This window comes from Gordionus sp. m RMFG-2023, chromosome 2 (genome assembly GCF_954871325.1).
Source record: "Gordionus sp. m RMFG-2023 chromosome 2, tfGorSpeb1-WG-v2, whole genome shotgun sequence".
Classification (NCBI taxonomy): Eukaryota; Metazoa; Nematomorpha; class Gordioida; order Chordodea; family Parachordodidae; genus Gordionus; species Gordionus sp. m RMFG-2023.
This window is the reverse complement of record NC_088776.1, coordinates 54,762,592-54,774,291: the sequence shown is the minus strand read 5'-3', so window position 1 is coordinate 54,774,291 and position 11,700 is coordinate 54,762,592. Positions and strand designations below refer to the sequence as shown.

The 11,700-nt window shown below is 26.9% G+C and overlaps 1 protein-coding gene across 2 annotated transcripts; it reads right to left on the bottom strand.

The window, feature by feature from the left end:
• Window positions 1-452: 452 nt before the first annotated feature.
• Window positions 453-9,617, bottom strand: LOC135923866 (twisted gastrulation protein homolog 1-A-like). 2 transcript variants are annotated; one of them, XM_065458846.1, is made up of 6 exons: window positions 9,479-9,617; window positions 9,323-9,440; window positions 9,145-9,283; window positions 8,990-9,078; window positions 4,865-5,048; window positions 453-983 (listed from the first exon to the last, which is right to left on the bottom strand). In XM_065458846.1, the coding sequence occupies exons 1-6, from the start codon at window positions 9,584-9,586 to the stop codon at window positions 890-892; spliced, it is 732 nt and encodes a 243-aa protein (XP_065314918.1). In that variant the 5' UTR covers window positions 9,587-9,617; the 3' UTR covers window positions 453-889. The 2 variants fall into 2 exon arrangements, with proteins under 2 accessions (XP_065314918.1, XP_065314919.1); XM_065458847.1 differs by having other exon boundaries at window positions 9,323-9,435.
• Window positions 9,618-11,700: the final 2,083 nt, after the last annotated feature.

The window sequence follows — 11,700 nt, the reverse complement described above, 5'->3', positions numbered from 1 at the left end:
TTAAAATAAATATATAAGTTTAATATACCAAAATTTTTTGAATCAACATTACATATAAAATTTCGCTATCAATTAAAACTTAAATGCAAAATAGTTAAATGTGGTACAATAAATTATTTGAGTGTAAAAATGATTTTAAATACCAACATAAAAGAAAATGGATTTGATTTTTCATCATAAAATCATTGATCGAATTATGCCAACCCGAGGTTTACTATAAATATAAATAAGAATTTATTTTATGCCTAAAACTATTTAATATAGCTCATTAAATACTATTTTCTCCCATAGTATATTTATACTACTATTTCAATGCAATTTATAATTTTCCAATATTTTAAAATTTATTTATATATTTTGTATAAGTTAAATCATATACATATAATAATTATATTTAAAAAAACATAAATTTTTTAATAAATATATGGTCCATAATTAATTAACATCGTCTTACAAAATTTAAAAAAAAGCAGAATTATTCAATAGTATAATTTATCAAAAAGATTTACATTACCTAAAGAAAGGAAATAGCCTGGCTAATGGCTATAGTCAATCAATGATTAAATATATTATTAGTTTAGCTATTCATTTATTAAATGTGTTCATACATAGGATTCAGCTGTAATGCCATTTTGTTGTTTGCACGTCAACTAATTGTCTTTATCTACCATTATATGAGTGTACATCAATGTAATTATTTAATTAATGTGCAAACCACAAAATGACACTTAACAGCATATATATATATACACCGAAGTCAAATACGGGTTGAGTTGTTTATAAAATTCACTTTAAAATGCTATTATAAATCGAGATCATATAATTAAATGCGAATAAAAATGATTGAGCATGATTACACATATTTTTTTTAATTACAAACACGAATAGGTTATAATTCGTCATCAATTTCATAACTTTCAGGTTCTTCCTCCTTGACTTTGGTCTTGGGACAATTCTGGCATTTACTTTCATTTTTACCGTAGCTTTTTTTTTAAAACGTGATAGATAAAAAAAACGATTGATTAAAAATATTTATGTTAAAGGTAAAAAGAAAATTCGAATTCAATGTCGCTAATTTTGACAAGTGTTGGTTTGATCCAAGGCCTCGTTTATAATAAGCGCGCATCGAACTGTAAATATTATATTAACCTATTATTTGCTTGCTTTTTAAAATATACCGAGCGATGCGTGTCGTAAAATTTACTATAAACTAGACTTAAAGATATAAAATCAAATTTTTGAGAGAACAATTTGGTCCTTCCAAAGTCTTGTGGGACCAACTATGACTGAAATTTCCGGTCCAAAACAGGTTCAATTTTTGTTTCTAGGAATTTTTCTAAACTAAAAAGTTCATAATTACTCACGATTAAAATTTAATAAAAATTAGCGATCATGATCAAAGACGATCGATCTGCTTATAAGACTAATGACTTTTTTTTTCAAATATCTCTGATCGATTAAAGATTTAATAAAAAAATTTTAAATAGAAAAATATCATAGTTTTTGAGTGGCCGCTATGATAGGTCTGATTCGATTTCCGTCAAAACCCTTTTTTTCTTTATGAAACCAATCTCTGAATGGGGTAGGTTAGGGTCGACTACGAATGATACATACCTAGATTGATTATTCATTCCTTAAAATGCATTTTGAAGCATCATGTGACCCATCTTATTGGTTTCTCCCGTATGTAAAACAAAAACAAAGCTCAAAATTTTATTGTAAATTATTTATGGCGGGAACCCAAAAAATATGGATTGTAATCAGCTGATTTGAATTGGTAAACATTTAAATGAATGGGAATAATCAGTATAGCTATTATTATGTCATTGGCTATGGTTAAAAAAATCGACAGAAGTGGAGTAGGTAATTATATTTATAAATTTCAATAAAAATTTAATCTTATCTATTAAATTGCTATATGGTGGGGTGGGCTATTCATCTGTAAACTCTGCCGATCGCGTTCTAGCTTGATTCATAATTTTAAGATGGGTATAAATGACTCTGAGATATATAGTATGGGTGGAATTCAGTACTAGGTTATCTAAAAGTCGAAGGTAAGGCTTATATAATATATTAGAAATGTTTCTTTCATTTTGATAAAGCTAAAAATCCTCGTTGTTAATAGTATTTTCAAAAAAGTCTCGAATTGACAATTAAACTTAGGGACTGGATAAGAAATGGAATTGGTTGATATCTAGCGATGCTTACATTTAAATTGGATAAAAATGAAAGGGTTATGAAATTCTCTTCAAAAGGGTACCGGTGCAATGTGTTATTTATACTCCGATAAAATATACCCCTTATTTAGTGATATTGACATTTACGATTGATGTGCATAAATTAAATATTATTTTTTTATAAAGGCAATTTTGTCTTATTCTTTTATTCTCTTTACAAAAATTTATATTTATTTAAGTTTAAATTCAAAAATGTCAAAGCTATGAAAATGTGAGATATAACAAAATATAGGTAGGATAACTACTTGCACTATTTATTTTCACGTTACCATTCAAAGTTAGAATCATTTATTGAAATAATTAATTTCAAGCACATAAATTATATTTTCCAAGGCATTGACAATATTTTTGTATCATATATATAATACTTTATTTAATTTGTAAATATAAAGAGTAAAAAAATAAATTAATAAGATATGCGATATAAATAAGATTAATTAAAATTTATTATGCAGTCAATTTGCACGCGATAATTTCCTAAATATATAATTACATTAAATTTTTTGATGTTATGTAATTTCTTAATTGGCGTATAATAAGCTCATTTATAAATAGTGTGAATGATTATATTTGTCTAAGCATAGTTGTCATTGCAACTATCTCCACTTCTGTGGCGAAAGTTTCATTTTGGGAAATGCCTGTTCTCTCCAAATAAGCGTCAACGGGTTTTCCCAGAAACCCTTACATCTGCTCTAGTATATCCTTACTCCTCATAAAGAGAATGCATTACTGTCTCAGAAAGTCATAATGGCATTAGTCATCTCAATTTTTTAGAAGAGTTAAGAGAATAAGTGCAACACCGAAAATGGTAGAGCCTGGTGATTATCGACCATATGGTATAACATTTTTAAAATTGATAAAATATTTTTTTTAAATTAATAATTGTTCTGCTTCCAATTTGAAGATTAGATGGCGAAGTAGACAACTTTAATAAGAATGGTATAAATTTGTATAATTAGTAGATTTATACATATATTTTTAGAAGATGAAATTATATTAGAGTCAGCAATTTGCAAGAAAGATGGTGAAAACGTACGTTATAATTGGGATATCAAGAAAAGATATGGCATCATTGGTGAAAATTTTTGTACCGAAAGTATAATTGGCGATGATAATTGACTTTTCAGGTATGGATATTTAAAATAAATTAAATTGTTAATCATATTATCGATGAATAAGCAAAAAAATTTGCGATGACGAATGCCACTATGACTTTCTGAGACAGCAATGCACTCTCTTTATGAGGAGTAAGGATATGCTAGAGCATATGAAAGGGTTTCTGGGAGAACCCGCTGCAGCTTATTTGGAGAGAACAGGCATGACCCAAAATGCAACTTTCGCAACAGAAGTGGAGATAGTTGCAATGGCAGCTATGCTTGAGACAAATATAATCATTCACGCTATTTATAAATGGGCATATTACACGCCAATTAAAAAATTACATAACATCAAAAAATTTAATTTAAATATATATTTAAGAAATTATCGCGAGCATTTTGACCGCATAATAAATTTTAATTAATCTTATTTATATCGCATAGGTTATTTATATAGCTTACCTTATTAATTAATTGTTTAGATCTTTATATTTACATATTAAAAAAGTATTATATATAAGATAAACATTATTTTTTAATATAAAATGATACAAAAATATTGTCAATGTCATCTTTTTTTGTAAAATATAATTTATGTGCTTGAAATAAATTATTTAAAAAAATGATTCTAACTTTGAGTGATGTGAAAATAAATAGTGCAAGTGGTTATCTTACCTATATTTTGTCATGTCTCAAATTTACATATTAAATATAAAATTTTGTAAAAAGAATAAAAGAATAAGTTAAATTGCCTTAAATATTATAGATTATAAAAAAAATAATATTTAATATTCAAACGTCAGTCATATTTGTCAATATTACTAAAAAATATAATATTCAATTTATGCACGTCAATCGTAAATGTCAATATCACTAAATATCTCCGGACAAATACAGCAGATAGAAATCCTGAAATCCCTATTTCCCATTCTATGCTTATCATTCTTCTCCACTTATTTAGTGCTATTAAAATTTACGATTGACACGCATAAATTAAATTATTTTTTAGTGATATTGACAATTATGACTGAAGTATAAATATTAAATAGAATAATTGCCACATAAACTTGTCAAAATTTAATTAACTCTATTCCAAATATTATAACTACCTACCATCATTCGGGCAGATAGTGATGTAAATAAATTTTAACCTTGTGAACTATCTTAAATGTTATCTGGTGATTTCATTTTTTACCGAATCACGTTACTTTTAAATGTCGAAATTTTAAAGTGGCTGATGGAAAGTAAATGTGCAATTTTTTTTTGATTATACTTATGCCTCATTTATATTAAACGCAATTCAAGCGATTATTTAACGCTATCGAAATCACAATTGATTCTTCGCGGCGATTATAATTTTTAAAATATACGTCGCGACATATATGTTTTTTAAATTTTATCATAGCGTTATCATCGTTTAGATCCTCATTTATAAATTATTCCTATTTATTGGCTAGATTTTGTATACACTGCAGCGCTTGAATACATCGCGTTTACTATAAATGAGGCGTTAGTCTTATCTAAAGTAACCTCAAACAGGTGTTTCCAACACATTGGCAACAAGCGTCGTGAAACCATCGGTACTTGGATGCTCCCATCGAGTAACACGTCATTCTGCACTTATGCATGGACATGCATTCGGACATGTAAAGTATGGTACAATTCACGGCATTTGCATCTTCGTTATTATCTTTCGCTAAACCAGTTGGAGTATCTTTTGAATATTTACGGAAGTGTTATTATTATAAGATAATTTATACTAGAGTGATTCTTCTATTTTCCCTCTAATCAGTTTTGCCGTATTTTAAAATGAAATCTGAATTAGGCAATCATTCAAGTATAGAATGTTCATTGCATCAAAAGTGATAAAAAAAAAATTCATTCTATTCAAGAATAGGGAAAAAAGCAAAGGCTGAATAGTGATTGATGGGCCTACTGTCAGATCTAGCATTTGTCAAATATTTGCGCAGGACCGGAAACATGCAAATTTATTAAATCGTATAATTATAAAAATTTATTTCCTTCAAAAAAAAAATCATAAAATAGGGACAGAATTTTATGAGTTAGTCTAAAAAAATTATAGGCGAAAAAAAGTTTTTTTCAAAAATTTTCGGGAATTCAGGGTCAATCTCTAATTAACTTTACATTATTATATGACAATCACGAATAAGGTCCATACCCAAAAATTTTTACTAAGGAAGAGGCATTAGGAGAAATTGCATAATTAGTCTGTATTTAGTAGAAATTGTTACAAGCCCCCTAAGTCTAAAAAATATATAATAAAAATCGGGTTCGCCACTATGCTTTGAATTGAAAACATTAATTAAATAGTTGCAAAATCATAAAATGAGTCATTTAAAATTCATATGCCAAATATACTCGAAAAAAAGAGTTTTTTTTATCCCCCTCTTTTATTATGGTTAAGATGAAAAAGTTTTTTTTAATCCCCCTCTTTTGTTTATGTTAAATAAAGTTTTTTAATACCCCTCCTTTGTTTACAATAAAATGAAAGTTAAAAAAAGGTTCCTCTTTTGGTCCCTCTCTTGTTTTAAGTTAAACACAGTGAAAGTAAAACATATGGCTTTTATGTTTTCTCTCACTTTACTGGATTTCTTACTTTAGGAGTCCTCAGTAAGGTGATCCGAAAATATGAGTTAGACCGTTGGGTCCAGGAGACCACCCTGCATTCCAAGGTATATTTTGAGTTTCGGGAAGTATAGGGGGGTAGGTTTTATCCCCAATTATGTACGATAAAACTAACACAACTCGTTTCCACAAAAACGTTCTTTTTTTCACTTTGCGTCAATTTAATTATAATTTATAATTGCGCCTTTTATTTCCCCTATAAAAGGGACGAATTTTTTATAGTTTATATATACTTTATTTTTTATGTAAAATAATTTTGAAAATCTTTATTAATATACACACTTTTTTATGTTTAAAATAATTTTGAAATTTTTATTAATATAAACTTTTTTAGTTTTGTAAAATTTTGATAATAATTATTTTAGTTATTTTGTTAAACAATAAATTTTGATAATAAATTATCATGACTACGACCCGATCTCAAAATCATTTAAACGAAGTGTCTCAAAATTCTTCAAAAACAATTTTACAAAATTCTGAACATTCATAAGAAACTCTCCCAAAATTCTACCTTCACCCTCATCGTGGCGCGGGATTGCCACGTCTTTTGGCGGCTAATGGACGTCTAAAAGGTTCCCTGTGATCTGGGTCTAGAATTGGATCACCGTCTCTTCGACGGGGTGTAAAAAATAATCCTTTTTAAAAAAACAGGGCTGGAGCTTGAGAACAAAAAAATTTCAATCCCTGCACAGGCTAAAATTACTTATGGTACAAATTAAGGAATTATACGATACATAGCCGGGACTCGAGTAAGATGATTTTTAAGACATCACCCTCTATCACTTTGGTTCTGACAGGTTCTTTCCAGGTCTTCAAGTTAATTAAATCCTCATAGTAGTTTCAAATGTTTTTTTTCCCGGTATAAAAAAAATTATTGTCTCATTTTGTACTTTTTATTGTTTTACAATTTAATTACTCTTTCGGAGGGAGATGGGAGGGGTGTATTGGTATTAGAGGTATCTTGGGTGAAGATTCCTGTGAGCCAAAAGGACATGGTTTGGCTTGCCAAGAAAAGAATTAATTATAAATTTCAAACAGTTATTTTGATTGTGACAAATTTTTGCAAAAAAAATCACTTAGTCGTGATTGAAAATTAATATAAATTTTATGTGAATCATGATTTAATTTTTTAACATATTAATTTTATAATTATTTTAGAAAGAGTGTTATATTACAAGATTGTTTGAATGATTCCATTACAAATTACCAGTGTTTCGAACTGCTCTCTCAAAAATGGACAAAACTTGTCATTATAATTATTTATGTTGACAAGAAAAAATCTATACAATAACATATTTATATTCTTGTCAATTTTAATAAGTTAAATAATATTATTTACAAACGAATTAAAAAATATGGAAATGTTTTTCATTAAATCTGCACAAACAGCAGTCATCCCTTTTCCTCAATTGTGGCCTAAAAGAAGGATAGTGATGGCAAATGGGAGGAGAAATATATATTCTTCATACTCAGTAATCTCATTCCTTTTTATTACTTCGACTAACCCACAAAGTCATAAATATGCGTTTTATGAATTTTTGGTGGTTAGCCACTACTAAAAAATAATGAGATTACTAGGAGATATTTCTTTTTTAACCCTCATTGACTATAACATCCTTCTTTTACCCCCAAGTGATCAAATAATAAGGATAATAGATTCTAGAGGTCTGCATTGGGCAAATTTTTAGGGGCGGGCGGGTTCAAATTTTTTAAAGAAAGTGGGGTTAAGAAGAATATTTAAAGTATGGGTGGGCAAGCCGGCGGGAAAAATTTACAACTTTTATTTTTATTTAAAATAAATGAAGTAAACAATAAAAAAAAATTGCTTCCCGAAATTTCAAAATTTTTATTACCAAGTGATAACTGTGGATGTTGTCGTCGAAAGAAATTAATTGGGTAAAAAATATATCTAAAAATGTTGGATCTGATTTGCATGAAAGAATGGATGAAAATCTGATTTCACCCATTTCCCCAAAAGCAAAGAAAATTTAATTAAAGATTATCAAATTATAAATGCAATGTTTGAAATAGATAGCAACACGTTAAAATTAAACAGATTACAAAGGAGAGTTACCTAATGGTGTTATATTTGAATGTTTATATATATTTTAAAAGGTTATTCTATTTGAATTATATATTTCTTACATTTTATATTATCTTATATGGAGGTCAATGTAATTGCATATTAGTAGAAGTTAAATGACATAATTATAAAAGACTATATATAGGAAACAATTTTATAATAAAGAATCTATTGTTTTGACTATAAAGATAGATCCCTCTTTGAGTGCAGATTCCTTCTATTATAACCTATGAAGATTTGGTCTTCTAATCAATTCTATCTCACTGAAAATAAGACTTTTAAAGGCCTTGGTACTCTCTTCATTCTACTATGAGAATGAGATATGGAACCCAAAGAATGATAATAAAGACAATCATTTATCAACAAGTGCCTCTGATACCTTACTAAATCGACATGAGTTTAAAAAAACTGCAGTATATGATCAATTTACCAACAATTGCTGAGAAAACTATTTTAAATGCAATAAAGACTGGATGCAAATTGGTATTTTTTACACTTATTAATATTTGCTTGTCAAGATTTCTTAAAACTAGGAAAAACTTATTATCACTAATAAGGAATTAACTAGGTATATACTTTGGACCTTATAAATTTTAAATATATGAAACTAAATAGTTCAATTCTACATAATTTTGGCTATATATATTTTCAAAATAGTTTTAATAGAATCTAATGATCAATAATAAGACTTTTTAATTGGTTATATTTAAAAAAATATAACCCAGGTTTACTTAATTTCTATAAATCCTAGGTTTATAGAAAAATTTGGGCTTAGCCATATCAAGCTTTTGTATAGGCCTGCTGGTCCTTTTCTATATATATCAGGAAAAGGCAATAAAATTGGAATTCTTATAGATATTAAATTTCTAATTATCTCATTTCTAATTTTAATTAGTTGGTTAAGACAATTTTAATAATTATAATACCTTCTTCACTGATCTGAAATGTGCCAATTTGTTTTTTAAATTTCTGCCAATCTGGTGTTAATATTTCAAGATCTTCATAAATGGGATAGCTAAAATATTAATTTATACAAATTCCAAGATGAATATAAAAGTTATTTTTAAAAATATACTTTTACCTATACATAGACCATCTATGTAAGGAATCTTCTTTTTCAGTCAAAACATCAAAAAGTTGATGAATTGATGTAGGCAGATCTTCAATTGAACTTTTTAATGATCGTTTTTGAGCATCAGCAATTGATTCAGGGCACATTCCTAAAAAAATGATCATAATGTAAAATTTCTACTGTAAACCAACACAGGAGCAACATTCAGTGTATAAATTTTGAAGACATTTGTAACAATCTTTGCAACAAGTGCAGTTATTGTGAATATCACAACCACACGATTTTATCAGCATGCATTTGCTGACCTTTTGTTAAATTTATAAATAAAGCATACTATAAATACCAGGCTAGCACACACCGCTTCGTTACAATGAAATAGTTCGGAAGAACCTGAAACATTTAAATTGTATGTTAGAAAAAATACATAAAGGGTTATTAATAAGATACGCATTAAAATTTTGAAAATAAAAAAGAGCGTTTTCCAAAACTTTATAGAAAGTAAAAACTAGAATGAGCTGGCATGTAAAACTGTCATATTTTATAGATCAGATGGGAAATTACCTATTGTGTTGTCAAAAAGTCCGATTTTGATCGATTTTTAAACACGGCCAAATTTAGCTAAAATAATGATGTGTAAGCCTCCTCTATATTAGGCAGATGATATATGATTAAAATCTCCAGGCTTACTATTAAGATGTTAATTTATTTTTTTATTCTTTATATTAACCTAATATTAACCTTACGGACTGATTGTATAATATTAACTTAATAGTTTGATTTAAATGATTACTGTTTATGTAAACTATAAAATTGATTTTTCGTTTATGTAAAGTATTAGATTGATTTTTATAAGCTATATAAGGATAAAAATTTACTATATTTTCAGTCATATAATTTTTTAAATAAATAAAATTAAAATAAAATTTAAAATACTTTCTTAATTTTGTTTTTCTCCCTGCCAACCTTAACACTTACATAATACTATTTTGACTAAAATCATAATCTGGCCAAATCTATCCAAATCAAGTTTTTAACAATACTATAAAAGCATAACCTATTTAAACTGATCCGGGTTTATAGTTTTTATATTAGAAAGATGTTCTAAAACCATTGTAGTAATAGATTGTCACTGCCCTTCTATTTTATTCCACGAGAAAAAAGATAATGAAAAAGATTATGTTTTAAGTCTAGTTAAAAGTTTTTGATACTAGAAAGATGTTCTAAAACCTTTGGGTCTAATAATAAATTATCACTGCCCTTATATTTTACTCCCAGAAGAAATAAAATTTCTAAAATTTAAAATATGTTTTAAGTCTAATTAAAAGTTTTTGATGCAAAAAAAATATTCTAAAACTTTTTAAGTTAGTAATAAATTGTCACTGCCTCTTTTGGGAAAAAAATTATGAAAATTTTTTAACTTTATTTTATGCCTAGTTAAAAGTTGTTGACACTAGAAATATGTTCTAAAACCTTTGGATCTAGTATAAATTAGCATTTAAATCCAGTAATAGATTTGCACTGCCATTATATTTTACTCCACAAGGAAAAAAATATGAAAATTTTTTAAAAACTTTATTTTAGCATAGTTAGAAGTTTTTTACACTAGAAAGATGTTCTAAGAGTTTTGGGTCTAGTAAAATTGGTTGCCATTATATTTTACTCCGCGAAGAAAAAATATATACTAAAATTTTTTAAAAATTTATATTTAAAAGTTTTTGATATTAAAAAGATGTTTTAAAACCATTGGGTCTAATGATAAATTGACTCTGCCATTAAATTTTATTTCACGATAAAAAAAAGAAAATTTTTTAAAAGTTTTTAAACCTCGTTAAATGCTTATGATATTAGAAAGATGTACTATAACCATTAGGTCTAGTAATGAATTGGAACTCCCATTATATTTTACTCCATGAGAAAAAAATAAATATGAAATTTTTTAAAATTTGTTTTAATCCTTGATACTAAGAAGATGTTCTAAAACAATTTTTCACATTTATTTATAATGTAATATTTTACCATTTTTATATGAACTATGATATATAATATCAATAAAACATTGTCAATGAAAATAATGGAATATTAATATTAATTATCCTATAGGAAACATAATAAACGAATAAATCTACCCCTAGATTTGAAGCTTATTGAGGAAAACATTCAACTAGAATCAATTTTGAGAAAAATGTACAAAATATCTAAACAAAATCATTGTAGGGATTAGCTCAGAATTAGGAATATCTGAAGTATCTTTATTAAATCAAACAAAGGTAAGATTTCAATAATATAATTTTAAAAGCTATAGTTATATCTCTAATGGTGTAAAATAATATCATTTATATAGTATGCTTAATTATTTAACAAAAAGTAAGTTAATATTTTAATTTTCCATTATATTAATTTTTACATTTATAACCGCAAAAAAATATAAAAAGAGATAATATATAATCATAAATTAAAATCTCCCCCTCCCCTTGCACATTATTATAATAAAATATAAAAGCGCACAGACGCGTAGCCAGATGGAAGGAGGGTGAGAGAGGGGAAGATATTCCCCTGAAAAATATA

Bases quoted from the DNA above. Each gene is read 5' to 3' on its own strand.
- LOC135923866 (XM_065458846.1), bottom strand. From the start codon at position 9,586: ATGCGTATCTTATTAATAACCCTTTATGTATTTTTTCTAACATACAAT. The intron at 9,079-9,144 runs GTAAAAGTATAT...TTAATATTTTAG, and splicing joins CATAGATGGTCTATGTATAG to CTATCCCATTTATGAAGATC. The intron at 5,049-8,989 runs GTATTATAATTA...AATATTCAAAAG, and splicing joins ATTTCAGATCAGTGAAGAAG to ATACTCCAACTGGTTTAGCG.